The sequence below is a fragment of the Pseudochaenichthys georgianus genome, chromosome 11, assembly GCF_902827115.2.
Source record: "Pseudochaenichthys georgianus chromosome 11, fPseGeo1.2, whole genome shotgun sequence".
Lineage (NCBI taxonomy): Eukaryota > Metazoa > Chordata > Actinopteri > Perciformes > Channichthyidae > Pseudochaenichthys > Pseudochaenichthys georgianus.
In genome coordinates this window covers 11544373-11571625 of record NC_047513.1, presented here as the reverse complement: position 1 = coordinate 11571625, position 27253 = coordinate 11544373, and the positions used below count along the sequence as shown (strand labels likewise).

General features: G+C 40.2%; 1 protein-coding gene across 6 annotated transcripts in view; it reads left to right on the top strand.

Annotated features, from left to right (window-relative positions):
• LOC117455033 (MAP7 domain-containing protein 1-like) overlaps positions 1 to 19691 on the top strand; it is a 38750-nt gene extending 19059 nt beyond the window's left edge. For 2 of the 6 annotated variants that reach the window (XM_034094374.2, XM_034094376.2), the window contains 14 exons: positions 1451 to 1614; positions 2519 to 2627; positions 4662 to 4766; positions 8418 to 8537; positions 9634 to 9746; positions 10535 to 10671; positions 11580 to 11818; positions 12611 to 13133; positions 14130 to 14289; positions 16943 to 17047; positions 17146 to 17196; positions 17285 to 17339; positions 17841 to 18152; positions 19100 to 19691. In XM_034094374.2, the coding sequence (XP_033950265.1) occupies positions 1451 to 1614; positions 2519 to 2627; positions 4662 to 4766; positions 8418 to 8537; positions 9634 to 9746; positions 10535 to 10671; positions 11580 to 11818; positions 12611 to 13133; positions 14130 to 14289; positions 16943 to 17047; positions 17146 to 17196; positions 17285 to 17339; positions 17841 to 18139 (2180 nt within the window). In that variant the 3' untranslated portion in view covers positions 18140 to 18152; positions 19100 to 19691. The remainder of the gene's footprint in view (positions 1 to 1450; positions 1615 to 2518; positions 2628 to 4661; positions 4767 to 8417; positions 8538 to 9633; positions 9747 to 10534; positions 10672 to 11579; positions 11819 to 12610; positions 13134 to 14129; positions 14290 to 16942; positions 17048 to 17145; positions 17197 to 17284; positions 17340 to 17840; positions 18153 to 19099) is intronic. The other 4 variants (XM_034094379.2, XM_034094378.2, XM_034094375.2 and 1 more) reach the window with 3 other exon arrangements.
• The last annotated feature ends 7562 nt before the right edge of the window (positions 19692 to 27253 follow it).

Sequence of the window (27253 nt, the reverse complement as noted above, 5' to 3'; positions counted from 1 at the left end):
AATTGCATGTAGGTCGCAAAACATGTTGTTTTATTTACATATCTCCAAGAAACAATAAAGGATTGGGGTTTTGTTATGTAACAGCAACTCGAATATTTTAGCTTTCTCTGCAAAAGGGGAAAATGAAAAGCCATTAAACAGACACATTTGTCATCCTGCTGCTCGGAACACAGACACACATAATAGGATGTTTTCAGGAATTGGATTCATGGAGGATGAAGAAAGCGTTCTCATTGCGAATGAGGCTCAGACTTGTGCGCCTCATTAATGAAGACGAGCTAAAGAATACTGAACTTGATACAAAAAAAGGTCTTTGCTTAACCACACTGCTACATCCTAGCAGTACTAATGCCGTCTAACTGCCAGCAATATGAGGTAACATTGAATCATGCCATGCTATTGCTTTTGTTGTATCCAGCATGTAACCAACCTTCATCATCATCATCATCATACTCTCCACACTGCCTGAAATATGTTATATAAAAAGGGTAGAGGATATGCATGGAGTTTAATTCAAGAGGATTGATTGCTGTTGAATTGTTCCTCAAAGCAATGAGCCACAGCAGCGTATGAACAGAGTAGCGGGCATCTGCCGGAGGGAGCTGTAACACACAGCGGGAAACTTCTGCGTATTTACTGTTATCAGGATTATAGTGTAATGAACTCAGCAGCTTCCATCTGCTTCACCCATTCAGTTCAAGATTCAAGAGTTCATTGAAACTCTGATGGAGAAGTTCCTTTAAATCACTTATTTCCACTAAGTATTACTATACTTCACATACTGGAGACTGTCATTACAAATATTCTTGTTGTGAAATGTGGTTCTGATAATCAGGGTCTCCAGAAGATATATAATGAGCTTATCACTTCCCTGAATCTTCTGTACTACCAACATTTTGATTTATCTCGTGAAATAACTCTCCCAAATGTCCATCCAGTGCCCCCATCATTTTGTGGGTATAAATGACATTTCTTGACAAAGACCAGATAGATTGCCATGAAATGTATGTTAACACTGAGGCTGAGGCTGTAACACAAATTACAGCCTGTAATTTGTATTTTTTGCTCATTGTCAGCATGCTAAACACACCAATCTAAAAAGATTAACAGTTAATATCACTATGTAAACATCAGGATGGTAACTTGCATCATTATGAGCATGCCTTAAAGAGCCACAAAGGCCTTTCCTAACATCATATCAGAACCGTGCCATATAGAAAACATGTTGTATTATTCTTATTATGAGTTTTGAAGATTAAGTGGTTGACATTACATAAATAAATAGCATGGGTTTTGCTTACAAATCACTTTTCAGATAATCACAACATTAAAAGAAAATATCTCAAATGGGACGTCGTCAACCTTTTTTCCAACTTTCCCATATTTTTTTCTCCATCTATTCTGAATTTCTGTTTAAATGTTAACCTCTCTCTCTGTGGTCACCCTGCAGCCACAAAGAAGGCCCAATGGCTGGAGAAAGAGGATAAAGCCCGACGTCTGAGGGAGAGTCAGCTGGAGGATCGCAGGAGAAAACTGGAGGAGCAGAGGCTGAAGACCGAGAAACGCCGAACTCTGCTGGAGGAGAAACAGAGACAAAAACTAGAAAAGAACAAGGTGAGAATTCATGAGGGTCAAAACCATTGAAACATGGATTGAATAATGATACTGAATAAAGTCTTGGCTTTCCATTTAATGCTATGTTTAAAGCTTGTTAAAGCTTGTTTATAATTATTAACACTGAGCTACTATCGAACATATCTAACCGTCAATTTCCCGGCAGCTTGCTCACTAATGTATTCCTCATGCTGATAACACAGACATATTTATTTCGTTGACAGAGAGAGAAGTGATTCCTGCCTCTAAAATATCTTGTGTTAACTGAAGTCAGGGTGGACAAGTCAAATGTATGCCAGTATTTATTTAAGCTGGTAGTTGGCTGTGTATCAGGGATTTGGTCCAGTCCTGAATATCAGCTGTAATGTTTTGGCAGCAAACCGTTTTCTAAGGCAACAATATCATCCTGTGACTCACAAGTTACACGTGCTTATTATGAGTCGTGAGTATTTTCTACCAAACGGTTATTTCCCCTTCTAATTATTAGTTTTCTTGCTAAGAATTAAGTTCTTCAGTACCCCTCTCATATCTGGAGTCACATCTAGTGGGCTATTAGCTTAGCATGAAGACTAGTGGAGGGTGGAAACAGCTAGCCTAGCTCTGGCCAAACTTTGAAAATACACATACAAAAGTTTCTATGGCTTGTTATTGATCATTTAGTATGATTTATTTTTTCTAAACAGAAATATTAAGAAGTAAAATAATGTACTGTATCTTGGGCTAAAACATCCAAGCTAACCTAGCTAATTCCTTCGCTATTTCAAAATGGTACTCTAACTTTCTCTTTTGTTATTGTTTTGATTAGGGTTAGAAAATGACATATTGTAGCAGAAAATTACTATTATATTTGTATTATACAATACTGTGCGTTCAACTATCGTTTTTAACTTTCTGGTCCCTCCAGGAGAGATATGAGTCCGCTATCAAGAGGTCGACAAAGAAGACGTGGACTGAGATCCGCCAGCAGAGATGGTCCTGGGCGGGAGGACTCAACCACACTTCCCGCAGAGAAAGTGAGTTTTAAATCAAGCATAATCACACAGACACTCAAACACAATTACAGGAATATATATCACGGATGTATATCACATCCTCACTGTTACTCAGGCCTTCCTGTTGAGCAACGCTGCACAGACTGTGACTCACTGGTCCCACTAACTGATGTAAGGAAATAACTTCTGAAGGGCTCGCTGTCATGAGGGCAGGACCAGAGGCAGATGACCCCACTCAGTAATTTCAACCCTTGTAATTCCTCAGCGAATGTCAATGGAACAAGGAAACTGCCTTGAATTCATTAGAATAGCAGTGTGAACAGTGTTTTCTCAGAGAGCTGTGAGCTTATTCCCCTTTTCAAACATGTGACGAGACGCCTGTTTTGGATCTGTGACACCGAGGTCAAGACAGGTTTCTCTAATTTAAAGTGTGAAAGATAGTGAATGTGTGTGAGAAGCATGTGTGTGTGATATGTTATGCTGATTTGTTGTAGCAGAAAAAACTGTGGATCTACACTGAACAAAAATATAAACGCAACACTTTTGTTTTTGCTCCCATTTTTCATGAGATGAACTCAAAGATCTAAAACATTTTCTATATACACAAAATAACCATTTCCCTCAAATATTGTTCACAAATCTGAAAAAATCTGTGATAGTGAGCACTTCTCCTTTGCCGAGATAATCCATCCCACCTCACAGGTGTGGCATATCAATATGCTGATTAGACAGCATGATTATTGCACAGGTGTGCCTTAGGCTGGCCACAATAAAAGGCCACTCTGAAACGTGCATTTTTGCTTTATTGGGGGGGTCCGAAAACCAGTCAGTATCGGGTGTGAGGGGTAGGGTTAGGGTTAGGGTAATGTTGTGAATAGAGTGGCCTGTGTTCGTCGTCTATAACATACGCCTGCCCATACCATAACCCCACCACCACCATGGGCCACTCGATTCACAACATTACCCTAACCCTAACCCTAACCCTACCCCTCACACCAGATACTGACTGGTTTTCGGACCCCCCCAATCAAGCAAAACTGCACGTTTCAGAGTGGCCTTTTATTGTGGCCAGCCTAAGGCACACCTGTGCAATAATCATGCTGTCTAATCAGCATCTTGGTATGCCACACCTGTGAGGTGGGATGGATTATCTCGGCAAAGGAGAAGTGCTCACTATCACAGATTTTTTAAGATTTGTGAACAATATTTGAGAGAAATTGTTATTTTGTGTATATAGAAAATGTTTTAGATCTTTGAGTTCATCTCATGAAAAATTGGAGCAAAAACAAAAGTGTTGCGTTTATATTTTTGTTCAGTGTATAATGGGGATGGGATGATAAAGGATTGGGATAAAAATACACTCATAATAAACATATAATTGTTTGCAAAGAATTTTCTTTATGAGTATAATCGTTAATATCCTCACATGAGTGACTTTGAAAACCTGTGTAGCTCACTATGATGGTAGAGAAATAAAAAATACAGCTTAATTTAAAGGAAAGAAGATTGGTCATGTACTGTAGAAATGAACCCGAGTCCCACAATGTATTTTAGTTGTATCCTTAATTTATGCAGATAGAACGTTTTTTTATGATTATTTAAGGTTTCTTGATTTTCATTTAAAAGTGTGTTCTCTAAAAAAATATTTATCCGATATATCAACAGATTTGGAGGTAAAGTGCTTTCACTATGTTTCAGTGCCATTTTAAGAGTTTCTAATCAAACATTTTAATTTTAAGTATGATTAGTATAATGTTGTAAATCCCATTTCTTTTGGCCAGGATAATGGTGACATGACAAGTCCCATGCCTTCTCTAAATGTGTTTTCTAACTATACCACACCCTTCCCCATGCTTTCCTCAAATGTCCTCCCAATTTCCTCCCCCCACGTCTGAATTCAGAATAATCTCCTCCTTAATGTTAATGAGAGCCTCAGAATGGTCCCTGATCTCCTCCTGATCCACAGCGAGGGGAGTCGGCAGCCCTCGGCTGGGTTCGCCTGCACTCCGCCCGTCTTGTGAACAGTTGTTGTCTGTTGCGTTCTCTCCGGTGCAGGCAGATGCTCGGCCTCCACGGTCAACTTGCCGAGACAGGTGGACCCTGTCATTAACAACAGGCTGTCCAAGTCCTCTGCCACGCTCTGGAACTCCCCCAACAGAAGTAAGGACGACCCGACGTCAATGTCCACCAGGCTTCCTCTTCCCTCCCTAATCATCCCCCCTTCACCTTCCCCACCTCCTCTCACCCTACTCTGGTTTTTGGTTTTCGTCTTTTATGATTATAACTGTGGTCTCTGGTGGCCTGCCTGCCTGCCTGTGCTTGGTGACTGGTCATTACTCCCTCCTGTTGTCAGGTCTAGTTTGCATCGTGATTTTTTTATTTCAGTGGATGGTTGTCATTGGTTTTGAGTTTCCTGTGCATTTTTGATCAACCTCCCTTTCACCTCGACATCACTGAGACACATTTCTTGATTGTTTTTGGAAAGTTTATAAGTTCACATCTTGTCTCGACACATTATTTATTGGTTGTCCCCTTCCAGTTTAATGTTGGTGGTTTGGTGTGGTGGTGGTATTGGTGGTGGGTATTATAGTGTGACTGTTGCAAATGCAAGAAGCGCAACTAAATGCACATGTATTGTATTATCATTTTTGTGTTAATTTTTCTAGATGTATAGCCTCATTCCATTGAACATTTGGTTAGTTATTTACAGACACATATTGCTGGCTCCAAGACAAAAACAAGTAGTTTAGCATGTTAGCATGCTAACATTATCGAATATGTAACTTTTGCTGAACACCAGTCACTGTAAAGGGACACTTAGTGATGTGTTGTATTACCTTTGCCAAAGAGGTTATATGTTGAGGTTTGTTTGTGTGTTGGTTGTCTAGTTTGTCAGCATTAGGAACACCCCTAAAATATTTGAGCAGATATAATCAATATTTTTCACATGCAGATTTCACTCTTAACCATGAATGTAAGCTTCACGCTTGATCACCACAATCAGTAGGATCATCCTCTGGCGACAATGAATGTTTATACAAAATGTCATGACAATCAATCCCATAGTTGTTGAGATATTTCAGTCAGGACCAAAGTAGTGGACACACAAACCTACATCGCTTTCCATACAGCCATGCTGCTTAAGTGTGGCTAAACATTTTACTTTGTTGTTGAATTCAAATCATTTCAAGTGAACACAATGTCAAATCAATATGACATATATGTTATGAGCTGATTTAATTTTTGTCGTGGTGTCAGCAACTCGATACTGTAATATGACAAACATTTAAGATGAACTTGTTGTATCAAACTCATTTCATCAGACTCCTGAGTTTCCACATGAACATAAGCAGCAATGTCTTCATCTCAGATTGGTCACGCCTCATAACATTGTGTCATTACTGATCGCATCACCCACAGTGCAATCAGCAGCTCTGCTCCCAGCTCCCGTCGCCACAATACAGATTCAGATTTCATGCTTTGTTATCACTAATAATACAGATGCTCGGATACTGCGGGAACACTTTCGGAGCAGAATCATATTGGATGTCAGAGCTCGTGTTCCTGGCCTTAGGAGATGCTCAATGAGCCAGTAATAGTGTGGTGCTTGTGCTGGTGCGGGGGTTATGTTTATAGATCTAGGCATCAATCTACCTCGTCGATCCAGGCAGCAGCTCAGCCTCCTCTTACCGCATTGGAGAAAAGGAAAAGATGAGGAGGAGGGGAAACCACTGTTTCCTAGCAACGGGAGGTAGTTGGGTTATCTGTTAGTCATAAAAACATGTTGTGAAATAATCCGTCCACCGTACAGCAGGGGTGACTGTTGCATAAGAAAGACGGTGTATGATGAGGAGTGCTTTTTAAATTGGCAATCCTTAAGATCCCTTCCTGTTTGCTCATCAAGTGCGATAGTACCTGGGTTGGCATAACACACTTTTGTCGTTTGAATCAAGAAGTCAGGCAATAATTGGCTTTTTTAATCATTCTGTGAGCAGTCGTGATCTGATGTTGTGCTGCACTGTGCAAGAAAGCAAACAGCTTATTGGCAAACACATAACATTCCCTTTGAATACTTTACGATACAAGTCAACCAGTTAGAAGCTTTTATTGTGAAGCTGCAGCAGTGTGACATGTTTGTATTAGCAGGAGAGCAAATGTATAAATATTGCGATACATTTATCAGTAGTCAATCCCCATTATCATTATGTGATAGACGTTCACTACATGGTGCAGTGTCATCAGGCACTTAATGTGTTTTAATTCAATGAAAAGTGAATATACATGTCGTGTAAAACGCAACACTTGTGTCCTGGCAGCACTGCTTTTGTGATTGCACTATTATCATGTTTATGTGTATATAGGTTTCATGCATACCGGCAGGGTGATAAACTTCAATAACAGACATGGTGAACTTGTCCTAAAAATACATCTTTGCAAAGCATGTTGTCAGTTTTTGTCATGAGAGACAGGAAAAGCGGACTGTCTGTCATAATACATTAGCGTTCTTGTTTAGATGGAGCATTCTTTGTTCATCTCTATGTTTTGGTCTCCCGTGCGCTCACAGTGTTGTCTGTTGTGATGGAGCTGTACAGAACAGTAAAGAAACGAAACCTATAGGAAGTTACTTCATAGAGTCTCTGCCTAGTGTTAGTGCTAAATGTTTAAAATAAAGTAGATGAGGTAAAAATGGCCTAAATGGAAATACAACAGCAAAAATAAAATAAAAACACATAAAATGTACTTCTTTCCTGCACTGTCTGCAGGTCTAAAGTACAAATTATTTGAAGTGTCTTCCTTTACTTCAGTTGCTGTTTAAGAGATTTGAATGTCATCTATGTGATTTTCGGTTTAAAGACTTTCTAAACCTGAACTCTCACTCAGCAAAATTCATCTTCTCTTTCTCTCTCTTTTGCAAGTATGAGCCTGGTGAGAAACAAAGGCAGTTTCTCAACAGGCTCATACTGCTGTAATCAACTTTATCCTTGGACATAAGCTTGCTTTACTCATGAGAGAGTGACTTATTTGTGTGTGTGTGTGTGTGTGTGTGTGTGTGTGTGTGTGTGTGTGTGTGTGTGTGTGTGTGTGTGTGTGTGTGTGTGTGTGTGTGTGTGTGTGTGTGTGTGTGTGTGTGTTTTCTCTCGTCATTACAATACATGTGATTGTATCCTGCTGCTGTTGGACGTCCTACATGCTGAGTTTACATCACATGACACTCGATAACTGATAGATTCACACAGTAAGAAACTAGAATGGGGCTGATGCTGAACTCATCAGAAACTGATAGGGGGTTTGCACTGCGTTGGATGTGATAATGGTCATGTAAACCGGCCTGCTAGCTTTTGACATGACTTTTGAGTGGTAAGATATAAAAACATTAACTCTGGGTTTTGCTCTTGTGTGTGTCCTAATGTATTGTTCTGTGTGGTTAAGTTCACTCATTCATCCTGTATGATTTCTCTGTGTGTGAGAGTCCATGATTGGCAGACTGGAGTTTCAGTTATCGGTTACTTCAGATGTTCTGATAACAGCACTCACCAAGATAATTGTGGAGATATGGGAACATGGAGTGGGATTAAATCATGTGTATGTTGATCTGCCGTTCCCATATCCAAACAGTTTTTCCTTTAGTATAACGTTATAAGCTTTTGCCATTTAATAAGACTTTCCAATATCATCTTCTTACTTTGAATCACTTCATGTGAGTTGGAAGCATGGTCCCGTGTGCAGCAGATCTGACGGTGTGTTGGTGTGGTGAGTACCTGTGTGTAGCTCCGTCAGTAACCCGACTCTGACGGCGCCCTCTTGTGTCAGCCCGCAGCCTGCGTCTGAGCCCATGGGAGAGCCGGATCGTGGAGCGGCTCATGACGCCGACGCTGTCGTTCCTGGCCCGCAGCCGCAGCGCCGCCACCCTCCTCAACAACAGCGACTCTCGTGAGTGTTAAACGCCTTCTCAATGTTTGTACCCAATTTGAACCATTCTCCTTTCTCGGCACATCACTGGAGTGTGCCGGGAGGGAAGAATAGTATAGATGTTATGTTCACAACAGAAAACAAAGACAATTGCATTCATATGTAGAAAGCTGGAACCAGCAAATAACTGGCATATCTGTCTTTTCAATTCCCTCTTGCTCTTTATCTCTGTGTTCATCCCTTTACAGGTCAACCCTGTGGTCATATTTGATTTATTGAAAATAAGGCACCAATTTATGATCAGTTAATCTGTCATTTATTGGTTTGTTGAAGTGATGACAATACTTACTTATATTTAGCAAGCAAATATTTAGCATTTTTGTCTTTATAGATGATAAATCAATTGAGTTGATGCCTAAGGGCAAATGGTGTCTTTGCTTTGTTGAAGAATAAACTCAAACCGGCACTAATGGATACAAAATGATGATTTAACTTTTAGGTGACATCAATAAAACTCCATAAGAAAACTGTAAAATAAGTCCCACCCTCTAAAGATATCATTACTTCATCCGTCCATTAGATGTAAGTTGTGTTTCCCAGTTGTGAGGCTTTGTGTCATCACTCTGAGCTGGATGTGTTAGTGCAGGGGTGTCAAACTCAATTTCATCACGGGCCACATTAGCATTATGGTTGCACTCACAGGGCCGGTTGTAACTTTAAGACTATATACAAATACATATATATATATATATAAAATAATGTATTATATTACATTATTGCCTCTGAATTGGATTATTATCGGATAGGGTAATAGCTAACTACGTTTGAAAGCAGAAGTCTAGGGCAAATAATTGCAAGTCTCTTCAGTGGCATGTCACAAAACGAGATGCATTGTGGGACATGTAGTTTATGGGCAACATGCCTCTGTAAAGCGGCATGTAACCGTATAATAAATGTATTATATTCTTTGCAAGCTCTTGCGGGCCACATTAAATGAAGTTACGGGCCGGATTTGGCCCCCGGGCCTTGAGTTTGACACCCCTGTGTTAGTGTGTCCGTGGGGCCGCTCTCTGCATGTTCACATGTTACTCAGACTCTCCTCACTGCTCCCGCTCAGCCTCGCTCAACGCCTCCCATCACAGCCCGCACCAGAACGCAGAGCGCTGGAGGCTCTCCTCCGCCAGCACGCCGGACATCACCCTGCGCCAGCGCCGGCGAAACTCCACACCGGTACGCCCACATGGGGATTCTCTTATGAACAGACCTCCTGTACATATATTCCCAGCATTTAACAGTTTACTTTGTGGTGTTATTCATCATCTTTCATGCTCCACAAACAGACATTGGACATCATCACTAAAAATAAGAGTATGTATAGTATGATATAGACACTTAGGAACGTGAAGCCTTTATATTAACATTTTCTCCTCTGAATGTCATTTGAAATGCGTGGTGACTAATTCACAGAGAATGATGGCATTTGTGGACCTTTAAGCTCAAAATCTGGGTTTTATGCAACTTTATTCATTGTTTTATTCACACAATGGCTGTTTTCATGGGAAAAGCTCTAACAACCCAGCAGACAGACTCAGTTTAAGACCATTTGGTGAACATAATGGAGCACTTAGCAGCTTATTAGGCGCATATTTCTCTCAGGAGTTATTGAGGGCCAACACAGAGCTAGAGTCAACACTGGACTTAAATTCATAATGTAGAAAGAAACAAAACTCCAAATAATGATTGTGTTTCAGACAATACTATTTAATAAATATAGTGTTTTACTGCTGTCAATCATTTGAAATCATCCTAAATTCCCAAAATGGGCAACATAAATAAACCCTAGTTTGAGGTCTGTTTTGCTTGTTTTATAATCTTATTTGTTATATTCACAACGTGAGAGCTTCCATAACATTCCATTTGGTGATACGGACCGTTTACTAAACCTCCTTTCTCTAGAATATACGGTTTTCAAAATACATTTGAAACAGTTACTTATTTCTGTTACGTCTGTCTTCAAGTTGGACAAAAAGAAGAAAGAGAAGAAAGACAAGGAGAGGGAAAATGAAAAGGAGAAGAACTCTCTCACAAAAGACAACGTGCCGAAGAAGAGACGGACACCATCGCCCACCACCCAGAGGTCCAGGCCAACCAGCAGGTATCACACCAACTGACTTGTGCCTAACCCTTTTCTGTTGAATTCATATATCGAGGACTTAATTAAAGCAACGTTAAGAAGCTGTCTGTTTGTATTGACTCTTGTGGAAAGTGGTTATAGCACATCATGTCGTAAATATTTGGATCAAGCTTGCTCGTTAATATGGTTCAGATGCATACAGTGAAAGAGAGATGTCATATCTTTTGATGCCATTTATCTTTTATAAATGCTGCTATTGGATAGCGATGAGATGAGAGGGATGCAAGTATTACAACATTTGACGTGGGTTGAAAAACAATATACATGGGAACAATGACTTCATGTAGCAAAATACAACGTACACCAACAAGTCTGCCTTGCATCGTCGCTACTACGGTTCTAACATCCTCCCGTTGGCGTAACACATTCCAAGACAGCTGCCTTTTGTTTTTAGAAATGACCATTGTTTGGCTTTGTATATTATACAGGGTCAGGTCGTTGCATAATGCGACCCTAGAGTAGAACATTAGCTTTTTAGCCTCATGACATAAAGCTAGCTCTTGTGTAGCATTTGTGTTTGCTTCCAACTCTGTCAATGAAAGTCCAAGTTGCTGTGATGTAACTCCCTAAAGCTGGACATCAGTCAGTCAGCAGCAGAGGGCCGGTCTGTTAACAGCAGGACAGATTGTATCGGACAGAAATTGGTTTCCTGACGGGTGCACACAGGGGGGAAAAAGATGGCTCCCTGCCTCCCCTCCTCTCAGGTTTCTCTCCCCTGCAGCCACAGCATCATGTTTCAGATGGAGACGCTCATATATTCCACATGACCTAGTTATGAGCTTTACGCAGTGCACTGGAACTTAGTTACCTTTTCCTTCACGGCTAGGATTTCTCTGATGTTTTACCTCCATCTCCTGTGTTCTCATCAGCACCCCGAAGCCCAGAAACAGACCTCCATCACCCGCCGCCCCCAAAAGTCGCCCCCTGTCCCCCATGGTGCCGGCAGCACCTTCTAAGACCCAGGCGGGCAAGAAGACCCCTCCTCCTGGCACCAAGACCCGGCCTAAACGGGCCCAGACCCCTGCCAGGGTGTCCCAGACGGTCACTGCAGTCGCCGTGGAAACAAACCAGCAACCCCAGAAGCCCGACACTCCAGAGGAGAAAAAGAGTGAGTGTGGTTACCATAGAGACGATAGCCAAGACTCAAGGTGACCCAGACTTTTTGGCCGACATTCACGTTTAATAGAAGCTGTGATTACTGCAGAGTGTGTGCGCCAGGTTCTTACTGAACCTCTGAGGTCTAAGGGCATTATCTCGATATATAATTGTAATGTAATCTTTTAAAGCTATCTGCATACATAAGTATCCCATCTCTTATATCATAATGTGCTTAAAATGTGCGTTCTAAAAGGAGGCACCCAGCAATGTGTAAAGAGATCATTTAGCTTTTTGGCTTGAAATGGGTTTATCAAAATCTTAGGTTCACAATAGTAGTGAAATATATGAATGACATATGAAGTTACGCATGAAAAAAGATTTTCTCTCGAATAAAATGTTGTAATTTCCCTTTTTGAGTAGAAGTCACTCTCCTTTCAACACGAATGACATCACTTCATACTAGGTACATAAAGCTTCATGGGATATTGCAAATGATATTGATCATGAGAAAACCCAAACCTAATATTTAGTGTACATTCAAAAATACAACTTCAAGTCACCTTCACTGACTGTTCTATAACTAGAGTGATGTTGAAACTGTCAAACCACCAACCAGCAGCAGCAGATACAACATGTTGTCTTTTTAAAGTAAATACACCGCACGGTTTCTCTTTGGAAACATTGAAAACTGTTCACACAGCTCCATGAAACAGATTCAAACTTTTCTCTTGGTAAACCGAATGTTTCTTCCTCTCTATTGTGTCTTAAGAAGCATACTCATCTCCAGTCTCCTCTCTGACAGCCTCCAGTCCTGTCCCTGCCATCGTGGTGTCCTCTGAACCGCTGACTCCTCCTCTCCTCTGCCCCTCCGAGGCTTCAGCAGCCTCTCCAGCTGCTCCCAGCGCAGAGGCTGCTGCCCCAGCTGCTCCTCGTGCTGCAGCCTCCTCCAGTAATCCTGCTCCTTCTGCAGCGCCATCCCCTGGCCCTGCAGCCTCCAAGTCCTCCAGTAAACCTGCTCCTTCTGCAGCGCCATCCCCTGGCCCTGCAGCCTCCAAGTCCTCCAGTAAACCTGCTCCTTCTGCAGCGCCATCCCCTGGCCCTGCAGCCTCCAAGTCCTCCAGTAAACCTGCTCCTGCTGCAGCCCCCACCGCTGCACCTGCTGCCCCCGCGGCCTCCACCCCCCCGACTGCACCCACCAGCAGGCCGTCAGCTGGCACCAACAACCCGGAGGAGGCTGCTCGCGTCCTGGCAGAGAAACGCAGACAAGCCCGAGAGCAGCGGGAGAGGGAGGAGCAGGAGCGCGTGGAGCAGGAGAACAGGAACAGGTGAGGGTCAATGTCCATATAAAACACCTTGTTATTCATCAGATCATGTCATATACTATTTAGAAAGAGTATGATAGTGTGGTTAAGCATTTATGACTTTACAGGGTATATATAAATATAAATATTTTTTTGACAAAATAACAGGAACACCTTATAGCATGATGTAACGCAACAAAACTCTCCTGCAATACAAAACACCTCATAAACTTGCATTGTACTTCATCACATTGTAAGGTTATTATCCCTTCTTGCCTTGGTGCAACATGTTTTGTTTCATTGAGTCGACTAATTGGTGCTTGAGTTTACAAATCCTTAATTTCCTAATAGTTGTTGTGTGATTTGGCAGCATGAAGATTCAGATAATAACTGCTCCATTTTTAACCAAATAATGAATAAACAAATGATGATCATTCATTATTTATTGGAACTACTTACGCTGCCTGTGGACACATGTGTACGTGTGCAGCTCACCTGCTAAAAAACATTACATTAGATTTGAATTGTTGTTATGCAAATGTTGGCTCTTGTAACATTTTCTTTATTTTCGTATATCAGGACATTTTAGTTTATTTCTGGAGGTTTTGATACTTTGATGTTTTCTTGTATTTAAAACATAGATGTTTTTGGTGTTATCATCAATTCCACGTTCGCAAAAATGTGAAGGTTTTTAACCCCACAAACAGGGCCGGCCCTCGGCATAGGCAGTATAGGCGAATGCTAAGGGCGCATCAACCCATAGGGGGCGCCGGAAATTGGGGAGAAAAAAAGAAAGTTAGAAATTTAAAAAAAATTATTATTATTTTTCATAACACAATTTCCAGATTTTGGATCAACAAAGTACATCTTATTATCGTATACTAACAGAACTACGCCTATATTGCGTACAGTGCCCATAAACAGTGCGCCAGCTAAAATCTTGCCTATAGGGCAGCACATTGCTCACGGCCGGCCCTGCCCACAAACCACTGATCTCTATTTAACACTTTAACTTTTCAGGATCCTGCAGGAGGAGGAGAGGAAGTGCCGAGAAGACGAGGCTCGCTTCATGGCTGAGCAGCAGTGCCTGAGGGACGAGACCCAGCGCGCCGAGGAGGAGAAGGAGGCGCAGGAGAAGGCCATAGCCGAGCAGGAGGAGAACGACAAGCAGCAGAGACAGGTCAGGTTCTTTTTTAGGGCAACCAGTGCCTTTGATTAAGTGAAAGTGTTTGAAAGGGGGGGACAGAAGGGAAGACCACGGCAAATGGTCCTGGCCCAGATTCGAACCCCGGTCCTCGCCCTGGGGACCGAGTTACAGTACATGGGCGCGCCGCCAGCTCTACCAACTGAGTTATACGGAGGCCCGTTCTAGGTTTTTTAAAGTTGTTGTCGGAACAATTGCTTCAGTTGATGCTCTACGTAGTTTGTTCAGGAGAAAGGGAAACGGGTGAATGAGAGTTTATTTAAAGGTCAACTATTATGCAAAATCCACTTTTTCATGTCTTTTCTACATCAACATGTGTCCCCTCTGTGTAAAGAGATTCTTAACGTTTCAGGAAAAAAGATTCTCTCTCTTTTTGTCCTGATCCATTTCTATAAAAACCTGTCTGAAAATGAGCTGATCAGATTTTGGCCACTTTATGATGTCATAACGTTTTGTTGGCTTGTGTAACCATTAGCCAATCACCAACCAAGGTAACCCCCCCCCCCCCCCCACCTTATCACCTGAATCTCCTCCTAGAGCACCATTGTGTTCTTTTTAACCAAATATCTCTCAGAGGGGCGTGGGGAGGGGCTCCTTATGTAATAATATAATAATTAATAATAATTAATAATTAATAATTAATAATAATAATAATAATAATAATTAATAATTAATAATTAATAATAATAATAACAACAATAATGGAAAGTCTTCTGATTGAATCAAGTGAAAGTTGCAGCAGACCTCTGTGCTTCTGGGAGTTTGTCCCAAATGAATGAAGCATTAAAACAAAACCCTGCTTTCACTGTGGGAATCAGCCCCTGAACCCAACACTTCACCAGTTAGACACAGTATCACTTCCTGTTAATTCTAAATGCAGTATGCATAGCAAAGCCTCTAATTTTCCATTAGCCACCATGAATCCCTGCGATCCCCCACATGCAGTAAACCCAGTTTACCATCTGCACAGATTAAAGCGCACAGGGAGGCCTGAGCTGTCGGGGGGTTGGATACCGTACTCCAGCCCAAACAGCACTCGCCCTCTGACCACTGACTGCCTGGCATCTGGGCAGATTAAAGCAGGAGAGAGTGTTGCTGTCACGGACAGCTCGCTGGTCCGAGGGCCCTTGTGTGCCCGGGCAGATGCCAGCTGGTGACCTCCATAACGGGGATGAGCAGAGGCTGAGGGGGCCATTGTGATCGGGGAGAATGTGGCAGGCCTGTGTCTCTGCTGATAGTCGGATAAGCAGCGTCAGTGTGCCTCAAACACTCAGCCACGCTCCACTCCCCTTCTCCTCTTCAATCGGACCATTGTTCCACTCTGACAGCTCCACACGACAGCGGCCTCATCATTCTGAGAGCTCAAGTGTAGCACTCACTGTAATGGAAACTGAAAATGAGTGTGAATATTTAAAATGTGTCTCTTTAAATGACATTGCTGCAGTTTAAAGTCCAGCACAGCAGATATCTGAAAAAACAGCAGTATGCAACAGATGACAGATGTGAGTTATGCACACATCATTATTTCTGTTTTCATTGCGCACTTCTGTTGGCTTGCTGTTGAATCTAAATACCCTGTGAAGCATGTAACGGAGGTACTTAGATAATATCACTTCAGGCCTAGGGGCTGCAGGACAGACTGAGCGTGTGCTGCCGACTGCTGGTCAAAAGGGTTATTTAAAGCATATTTAATGAAAAGTATTATTAGCATAATGCACTTGTAGTGGAATAAAAGGTCCAGTATTTACCTCTGATAACTTACAATGGATATGCTCAAGTAAAATGCAAGAACCTCAAATCTATACTTAAGTAATGTAGTTGACTAAGTATTTAGTTACAGTCCATCACTGACTATGAAGGAAAATGTAAGTACCTTTTTCAACCAGATAATGATATGATGTTATTTATTTAGACTCAGTTATGCCATCATTTCTATCAAAAATAATAGATAGCCTTTATCGTCCAAGGAGGTCATTTACTCAAGTCGGCACATCTCAAAAAATGTAATTTGGTGGGCATACTGTATGGTCATATATTTGTACACACACTCACAGACACTCATGGGTATACGCAGATGTACACACAGAAGTGCGTTTAGTGCTGCTGTGGCAGAAGGGATAAACTCATGCTTAAGACGCCTTTCCTACTTTCCTACTTTCCTACATCAGTCTAGCAATTAACAGTAACAAATATTATATTATTAAAATGAGTCTGTGGCCATTCGTTAGTTAAAAGGAAAAGTAGTAAAATGATAATTAATACTCAATTTACATCTCAATCCACATTAACAAATAATATATCAGTCAATCACACTAAGGTTTTAAGACTAATGCTAAAAATAGTTTCTTACAGCAGGAAATGTAAAGGGGGAAAAAGGACTTCCTGTACACTTGCATAGAGTACGATTCTACAAATTCAACTTTAATTAGACAGTTAGGCAAGTGTCATTTGCTATGTATTTGATCTCTGTATTCTCAGTCTACAAAGGGCATCTGAAGTGTGTAACAGAATATTTTAATGAAATTAAACTTTTCTCAACTCTCTGGTGAAGCAGGTTTCAATAAAAAAAATGACACACATCCGGTTTATTTAAAGTCTTACGTGCAATATTTCTGTTTTCTTTCTTCAGAGGGAGGAGGCTGAAGCCAAGTCCCGCGAGGAGGCCGAGCGTCAGCGCCTGGAGAGAGAGAAACACTTCCAGAAAGAAGAGCAGGAGCGGCTGGAGAGGAAGAAGGTGAAGAGGAAGAACGTTAACACTGTAGCTTTTATCATAGTACTTCCTCCCTCTAAAGAAACATCTCACTAACTGACCTCTCTGTCTGATCTGCACAGCGCCTTGATGAGATTATGAAGAGGACTCGGAAAAGTGACGCAGGAGAAAAGGTCAGTGTGATTTCTCTTTTACAGAGAAGACATGAACACACTTCTTGGAGTTTTAAAACAGACGTCTTTTTGTTGTTTATCTTCACAGAAAGAGGTCAAAGCTTCTCCACAGGTCAATGGCAAAGACTCAGATCTCAGTAAGGGTAAGTGTCAATCATCAAAATACAGGAATACACTCTAAAAATATAATTAGTTTAATAATAATAAAGCTTTTTTTAAATAGCACTTTTCATACAACACATGCAGTGCTTTCCAAAATGACACATCACAAGTTAAAAATAAACAACAAGAAATTCCCCTCAGATTATTTGTTAAGAACTTTACATGCAGCAACATATAAAATGTTATCAGGTTAATAGACACAAGGAGGTAAAAAATGTATGATAATACAAATAGAATAAAATAAATAATGGTTTCTCTCCGACAGATAAGACACAAGACAACTGAATCGATGCAACAATATAAAACCCCATAAAACAAAGTGAACGTATAGGTAGTAGGTACAACAGAAATAAAAATAAAAGATAATAGTAAATTGTCATAATTCTAATAAAGGTTAAACGATTAAGAAATAAAAAGACCAACGTAAAAATAAATATTGCTATTGAAGCAAAGTATAACTCATGATTCACATCTTTCTGCAGCAGCTGGGAGCCTCCAGAGTCCTGGTGCCGCTGTGTTCAGCCCGTCACAAAGTGTTCCCACTCCTGTTGCCAACGACGTCCAGCCCGCCGCCCACCAGAACGGCATCTCAGCCAATGGAGGGGCGGCCAATTTCGAGGAGATCATCCAGCTGAACAACGGATCCAACCCTGCGCAGAGCGGGCTGGTGGGTGAGCCCATGCTGGCGTTTGAGGGCGGAGAGCCCTTCCTGATGAAAACAGGCCCCATGAAGCCTCAGCATGTCGCAGGTACGGTGAAGACTCAGCAGCTGAGACTGTGAGGACACAGCCAAGGTTTGTGTCCTGGTGCTGAATTCACCACTATAAAGTATACTGTTGATTGTGTTAAAGGATGGTAATTGTTTAACAACACGTTCAATCCTACATCCGTATTGCTTGTATAGAAGTAACATGAACCCTAATCACAGTTTATAGTAGTTAGAAATGATAGAACAGGGTATGAAGAGAGAGAAAGTACAAAAGTATATTACAGCCATCAGGTGGAAGGATATTAAAGATGTTTTCAAAATGGTGTTGTTTGATCACATCATTTTATTGTGTGTAAGGAATAAGACTCAAACCTGGGTGAAAGTAACATTAGATAATATAGAAATTCTCGTCCAAGAGATTACAGCAACAGAATAATGTAAAATGTTAGTTATAATATGAACTGTATAAGAAGTAATACTAACTCATAACAATGAACAATTAAAGTAAATGTAGTTTAATCAAAAATCTCTCTTGGAAATGCATTTCAATACACAATTTTATACGTAGATATTTCAATGGAAATCAGATGAGGATTTTTGTTTTATTAATCATTTCTATTGATTTGTATGAAGTGGCAAAATCTCAAGTATGCCTATGAATTCTTGAGGAATCAAGATGTGGGGTTTTATCGTGTTTAAAGGCTCTATTATGCTTTGGGTTTTTATTTTGTATTTCCTGTAGTCTGTTTTATAGGTTTGTATGCATGTAAATGGTCTGCAAAGGCTAATATCCAAAGGTTTCCTACAGAGGGAATACTTTATGAACATGTAAGCATGTAAACATGTCAAAGTAGAAAAATACAAATATGAACCTGAAAATGAGCTAAACAGATAGCCTACGCTAAAGCTAATGGGATGTTAATTGTGAAATACAGAATCAGTGCTTTTAATGCCTACTGGAATAGAAACTTGATCGAACAGATATGAGTTGAACTGTTCCCCTGTATCTGACCTGTGTTGTTCTCTCTGCAGAGGTCCTGTGAGTCCCCACTCATCTCCATGGAGACGCGCCTTATGTCTCTGCTTGAGCTATGCGATTCATGCCATACCACAGCAGCTTGTAGAAGAAGAAAAAATGGTGTGCCAAACAAACAATGAACTGCGCTGAATTCACATTTTACAGTATCTGCCGCAAGAGGACAAAGAGGAGCTTCTCATCTGAAAATATAAAACCATGCAACAAGTATTCTCTGTCTTGTCCCGCGTGTCCTGGTGCAGCATCTGTCAAGTTGTATTATCAAATGTCACATGCAGAGTTTATGGTGCACCTTAAAGATGACGGACTGTGTAACACATTTTAGAAAATACAGTATAAGAGTCTGGAAATACATCATATTTGACAATGGTTGTTATTATTACCGTCGTTACGATATTGTTATTGTTATCTTAAGTTGAACAGTGTGTGCGTGTGTGTGTGTTTGTTGTTTTGTCTTGAATTACTGAGTTATTTAACATGGAGCATTGTAAGGACTGGCCACAGACAGTGTATGTAAATGTATAATGAGCCTGGCTGCCTAGGCCTCCTGTTACAGGGGATCTGTGAAATAAAGCTTTATGAAAGGGAGCGTGTCCGTCTGTCTGCATTTATATCGATTATTATTATTAGAAGAAGACATTAGATAACAAGGTTTTTTTGTAATAAAGATTATGTTTTTAGAGCTGCTCATGGGTGAAAATAGCTAAGGAGATTGTGTGGAAACAAGACAAAATACATATAAAAAACATGGTGTTATACATCATTCATTAAACACATTTGAAAGGAAATGCAGGTACCAAACTTGAGTATTTCTCTCTCAACTGTCGACAGCATGACAGTAAGATGTTCAGAGGAACCAGAAGGTGGCAGCACTGAGGATTTCAGTGAAATGTAAATGTTGCTGCACCTATGAACCCTGCTACCAGACATTTTACCTGTTAAACCCAGAGCCTGTTTTTCAGGTTTCAGGCTCGAAAATGACATTCCCAGAACAAATGACCATATCTTCCCTTCTAAAAGGGTTAAATTAATAATCTTTTTTCTCAAAGTAATGATAAACCTGTGAGTTGGATGTAGAAAAGTCAGATTAAATATAGATGTTTTTTATTTTAAAGAAAATTCAGATTGAACATGGTAAAAAACTGTAAATTATTGTGTCCGTCCAAAAAATATGTTGTACTTATAGTGAAAACTAACCTTGGATGATGGGTTAGTAGACTAAAAGCTTTAGGAATCCAAAATACAACATATGATAAGTACCCTGTATCAAGATTGATGCAAAACAAGTGATATTTGACCTTTTTAGACAGATTTAGCAAAAAAATCCATATCTATGGCCCCCCTGGCTGGATTTTGACATGTGACATCTCTTTCTGACCGTCAGAGCCAATGGAATCGAGGGGAACTCACACATAGTCCTTATTTGGTAATATGTGTGTATGTTAGACTACCGCATAGCCAAGACCGGAAGCATCAGCCACTCTGGTGGCTACCATTAGCAGCTAACTTTTGCTCTGCGATTTTTACATAAAAATGGAATTATGGATTATAAATAAAATATTTTTTTTATACAGAGACGTTAAAAACCTATGGATTAACCGATTCAGCTGCGTTTTTTCTCGTTGTAATGCTATTGAACACGTCTTTTGATCAGATTGACAGCTACTGTGAGACGATCTCCCTAGAAGCTCTGTAAAGGTATGTGTTGTGATGTCTGTGTTTGCTTCCCCTGTCGCGAGTTCGGATCACTCAGTGATGATACTATATACCTAAATAATCTGTGGAACCTCAGCTTTAATCGGATATCTTGTATGTGCAGCTACGATAAGTAATAAGGGTACTTTTATCTTGAGTTCTGTGCCAATGTCCGTTAGCATTTTTCGCTAAGGGGTCATTTAGATGCTTCTTATGAGACTTGTTTTGTTTTAGTAAAAATGGTTTGTATCGTCAGTTAGCTGAGATTATTCCCGTTAATCTGGTATAACACATTAATAGGTTCTTAAATATTAAGATGCCCTGAGACACAGTGTCGTGGAAAAAAAAAACAGGGTCCCCGCCGGCGGAGACCTTGGGGTTTAACAGGTTAAAACCCTTGTACATCATCTGTTGCATCATGAGTGGTTGTACTGTAGGAATATTAACACATTTGTAAGGGTTTAGTATTGCACTTATTACAGTTATAAGATGTGTAAGAGACAGATTTAAAAAAAATGAATGTTATATGTTTTGAGCAGCAGAGGTTGAGATATCCTGACTTTCTTTCTTGAGATCAAGCTTGAAAAACAGTGCATCCTATACATTTCGGATTATATAATAAAATCTATTTATTAGATCTCCATGCCACTTAATATTACAGCAAGATTTCTTTTTTGTCAGACTTGATAACACAACTTCACGATATCAGAAGAATGTAAAACATGTTTGAATCCAATTTAAGACTAAATAACATTTACTTTGTCAAATGAATTAAGTTCTCTTGATTAAGATGATTAAATTAATTAAAATGGCTTGTTTCAAATAAGAACCTGAATATAATCCACAATTAAACGTTTATTAGTTTTATAAAGGTACCTTTTATTCAACCCAGTCTCACGGCATTTCGTGTTCACCAACACAATTTTTAATCTATTGATTCGTGTTCACCATCACGATTTGCCCCTTTTTTTCGTGTTATACAGCACGATTTTAAAAGCAATGTATTTCTACTGGTAACGTGTTTCGTGCCTGCAAGGCAAGGCAAGGCAAGGCAAGTTTATTTATAGAGCACTTTTCAACGCAAGGCAATTCAAAGTGCTTTACAAAAAAAAAAAAATGAAAGACATTAAGCATTAAAAAATGCTGCAGGCTGCAGCACGTCTTTTTCTCCGGTCGGGTCGTGGAAGACCGTAAGCTGTGTGGTTCATAAAAACATGTTCTTACTCAATATCAAGCCACAGTTATTGTTTTTATTTTAAATCGTATAATTTCGGACTTTTGTTGTCGTCTGTGAGGAAAATAAATGGGGCTCAGAGCCTCAGGATACTGAAATCTGTATTTTTAAATCTTTTTTTCCTTCTAATTTGTTATTCTTTTCAAAATAACACACTCTTATTTACTCACCAATAGCACACAATTATCCTTGCTTTTATTTATTGGTTTGATTCCATAATCTCGGGCTTTTTTGGTGTCCGTCAGGAACTGAATTTCAAAATAAATATAACCGGAAACAGACGTAGGCATTTCGGGCGATTACCCAAGACCCTCAGCTATGGTTTTAAGCTCTCTGATTGGATGTGTTAGCCGCAATGCATGCTGGGAGTTGGTGTTTATATTATATGAAATCCGGAAAACATTTTAAAAGTATAAAATAATACTTAATTCCGAGTGCTCTTGCTTTTCTCTTTGAAATTCATCACATAACGACATTGTAATACACGGTTCGACTGCATTACATATTACAGATATGCCGTAGTTCTTTATTTAGAGAGCCCTGATGAGAAGACCTTTGGAAAAACTGGAAGAAATGGCGCCGAAACTGAATACTTGACGTGGATCATAAATATATCAACAATTAAACAACATCTTCAATTTCTCTTCACACAATACGTCTCCTTGCAGTATCAACACTAATTCGGCTGACTTTTACATTTGATCTAATTCATAGATAGGTTATATTTACACCATAACGGTGCACAGCTGATAGAAAAGCCGTGTTGGTCAGGACTCCCTGGAAGAAGAGATCTTGTATCTCAATGGGACATTCCTGGATAAATAAAGGATAAATAAAAATAAAATAAAAAAAGGACTGTAGTTTTCAAAGATATTACTGATTTTCTTTGAATGTAAATACTGAGTCTGAAATAGTATAGCAATATTCTGTAAAATGATGTGAAAGCATGCATAAAACTACACATCTTCAGATGTTGTACATACACACTAATAATACAAAGTTGTTATGGCTGTGTGTACCTTGTGTGCACCTCCTAGTGGTTAAAGCACGTTATTGAATTATTGTTTTTATGTGTTATATTCGATTAAAAAAATATTAAGAGTACATACTTTCATAGGGGGAAAGTATAAATATAGAAATATAGAATATAAAAAATCAAGAAGATACTATAAGTGATCTCTACAATAAAACAGTTTAGTGCAGGATGTACAAAGATATTAATAGGAGGAGGTGCAAAACGGAAAAACGGATTAACCTTTATTTAAACATTAAATATTAAGCCTGACAAAGTAATTAACGTCTAATATATTGCTTTCCTGCAATGTTAACTATGTTGAAGCACTTATTTTAACTGATATTATCAGTTTCCGGTTATTTTTATTTTGAAATTCAGTTCCTGACGGACACCAAAAAAGCCCGACATTATGGACTTAAACCAATAAATAAAAGCAAGGATAATTGTGTGTTATTGGTGAGTAAATAACAGTGTGTTATTTTGAAAAGAATAACACATTTGAAGGAAAGAAATATTTAAAAATACAGATTTCAGTATCCTGAAGCTCTGAGCCCCATTTATTTCCCTCACAGACGGCAACAAAAGTCCGAAATTATACGATTTAAAATAAAATCAATAATTGTGGCTTGATATTGAGTAAGAACATGTTTTTATGAACCACACAGCTTCCGGTCTTCCACGACCCGGCCGGAGAAAAAGACGTGCTGCAGCCTGCAGGCACGAAACACGTTACCAGTAGAAATACATTGCTTTTAAAATCGTGCTGTGCAACACGAAAAAAAGGGGCAAATCGTGATGGTGAACACGAATCAATAGATTCAAAATCGTGTTGGTGAACACGAAATGCTGTGAGACTGGGTTGCTTTTATTATTCTTAAATGTTTTTCAGAGACATATTAGAATATGGTAATGGTGAACAAACAAAATAGGTGGTTAACTCAAAATTTGACAAGGACCGACATTGGAAATATTCCAATATTCAGTTATTATGTAGGACTTTAGGACTTTAACTGGGTGCCCTAATACAAATAACTAATATTATTAGAGATGACTGAGAGTGTCTGTGTTTGATTTATTTGACCTCCAACAGTGCAGAGCGACAGAATATGTATTCTAGGGTCTCTTGAAATAGGATGTAATGTATGAGAATGAAAAAAGGTCTTTATTTCCAGGGTGACTCTGTGTTCTGTGTGTGTTTGACTGTGGCTGTATGTGGCACAGAGCAGTGAACTGACCCCAGACAGCTCTGAGCCCAGAGATCAAAGGAATGTGCATGAGATGTGCTGTCCACCTACTATGATGCACTCTAGCAATCAAATATTAAAAGCCTTGTGGCCGCACTGGTTTTCTCTTTAGCTCCAGGTCCTCAAACGGACTCTGTGCTGCAGCAGCCGGTCAGCTCGGGTCACAGGAGCGCTGACATATCAGATGTCTAACTAAATACAGTGGAGCCTGTTTAAAGCCGCCATTTAGAGCACAGATGTGATTCTGGACAAAAACCTGGAGGGAGAGCATATTTACTTTATCTGTTTGCTTTGGTTTGGATGGTGACTTTGCATTTAGAAAGCCTCTTCACCGAACAATGCAGCAAATAAAAGAGCCCATGCTCTGAATAATGAGACCCCCCTTCTATTTCTCTGAAACTCGTGGTTCTTTTCGGGTTTATATTGCTGTCTGATTAGTGGGTATTTACATGCCAACACTGCACATAAAACAAATGAATATTTATTTGTTTACAGAATCTTGAGGGGAGGGTAATATTTTGAGAAAATAGCCGCGTTCACACTGCGGTACTTTTCCCACAAAGGTTCATGCGAACTTAGTTCATGCGAACTCTTTAGTTCGCATGAACTAAGTACAGATCGCGTTCACACCAAAAAAAGTCCCTGGGGGTGGATTAGGCAAATGAAGCCGCTGACGTCACTTCTTCTTCTTCTGCTTTGGGTTTACTGGCAGGCCGCAAACCACTTCACGGCGTATACTGCCGCCCAAAGTCCCCAGCCGGAAGTCCCCGGAGTTAGGGACTGGCTTCAGTAGAAGCTGCCGGGACTCCCAGCAGCTTCTACTGAAGCCTTCCGAGTAAATCGCCAGAACGCCGACACCTCCTCATCTCCACCGCTCCCATGTTTTATTTTGTGTTGCCATAAATTAGTCTCTCTGCGTTTCTGCGCTGGGCTAATGCTAATAATGCTAATGCGAGGATAATAAAATTGCGGCTTCACAAAACTTTTTGGGAGTTTTACGGGGCGTGGTTTGCAATCCGCCCAGCCAATCAGAAATATAGCTCTTTTCTCACAAAAGAGCCGCTCGAAAAAAGGTTCGCATGAACTAATTTTAGTACCGGCTCTTTTTGGTGTGAACCAATAGCCGCGTTCACACTGCGGTACTTTTCCCACAAAGGTTCATGCGAACTTAGTTCATGCGAACTCTTTAGTTCGCATGAACTAAGTACAGATCGCGTTCACACCAAAAAAAGTCCCTGGGGTGGATTAGGCAAATGAAGCCGCTGACGTCACTTCTTCTTCTTCTGCTTTGGGTTTACTGGCAGGCCGCAAACCACTTCACGGCGTATACTGCCGCCCAAAGTCCCCGGCCGGAAGTCCCCGGAGTTGGGGACTGGCTTCAGTAGAAGCTGCTGGGAGTCCCAGCAGCTTCTACTGAAGCCTTCCGAGTAAATCGCCAGAACGCCGACACCTCCTCATCTACACCGCTCCCATGTTTTATTTTGTGTTGCCATAAGTTAGTCTCTCTGCGTTTCTGCGCTAATGCTAATAATGCTAATAAAATGGCGGCTTCACAAAACTTTTTGGGAGTTTTACGGGGCGTGGTTTGCAATTTGCCCAGCCAATCAGGAATATAGCTATTTTCTCAAAAAAGAGCCTCTCGAAAGTCCCTGCTCTCTAGCAGGGACTTTCGAGGGGGTAAAAAGGTTCGCGTGAACTACTTTTAGTACCGGCTCTTTTTGGTGTGAACGCGATCATGAACTAAGTTCGCATGAACCTTTGTGGGAAAAGTACCGCAGTGTGAATGCACCTTGTGACATTACGATTACATTTCTCAATTTAGGATGAAAAAAAACGTTGATATATTTTAAGTTTAAAGTGGTACATTTGCAAGAAGGAAAAACTTTTTTTGAGATATTCATAAATAGTGGAGAAAGAAAATCTGAAATTATATGAGATTTAAAAAAAGTTAGATCAATCTATTTCTTGTAAATTGTGGGATCTTTTGGTGATACATTTATGACTTTAATCTTGTGATAAATATTTATATTTCTCTAAATAATCTTCATGTAGTTTCCCTGGAAAACAAATTTCATTCCTGCATTCTTGGATTTTGAAACAGTTCATGAGGCTTAAGTTATAGCCAATACAGACAAATCTCATTTGCAATGCTGACCTGGCCAAGAAGGCAGCAACGTTACACATAATACATAACACAAACATATAAAAAGGCTTTCACACCGGAGTACTTTTCCCATTATAGTTCCGATAAAGTTCCGAACATTTGCGTTCACACCTTTCTATATAGGCCTACCGTCTATGGTTCACACCGAACTAGAATTTAGTTCATGAGAACCTTTTCAGTCCCTGGCCCTGCTAGAGAGCGGGGTTGCGTTCCGATAATCCAAAAATCAGCTCCTAAATTCTAACCCTATCTCCTATTCCTTGACCTCTCAGTGAAACGTCACAGGGTTAAGGGATAGTGGATAGGAGAATTCAAAAGGACTTAGGAGAAGAGACTGCGGTACTTTAGAGTATCCAAATGCACTTTCACTATCCGACGTGTTTATGATGCGCCAGCGGACGTCATGAATGTGCGTCTGCTGCTGTGGGGAAACTATGGAAACAACAAACAATACAAATGTATTTATTATAAACGTTAGTCCTTAACATCTATCACTGTGTATATCACCATTCAAACATCTTTTAAAAGTTGAACAAACTCCACACAGCTCAGTGAAATGTTGACTTTATTTGATAATGTCAGTAAAAACTAACGTTCATATTTCTCGTTTTGATTATAATACTGATGAACGTTCAGAACAAAGCACTTTGGCAACTTACCACATACGTTTTAAAATGCTTAATAAGCACCGTAACTTTCATGATATCATTTCTCGGTCATAATCGGTTGTTTCCGTGAACGGCGGACTGTTGAGTGATGGCAAATGCTGCGGCTGCAATGCATTGTGGGGCAGCATTT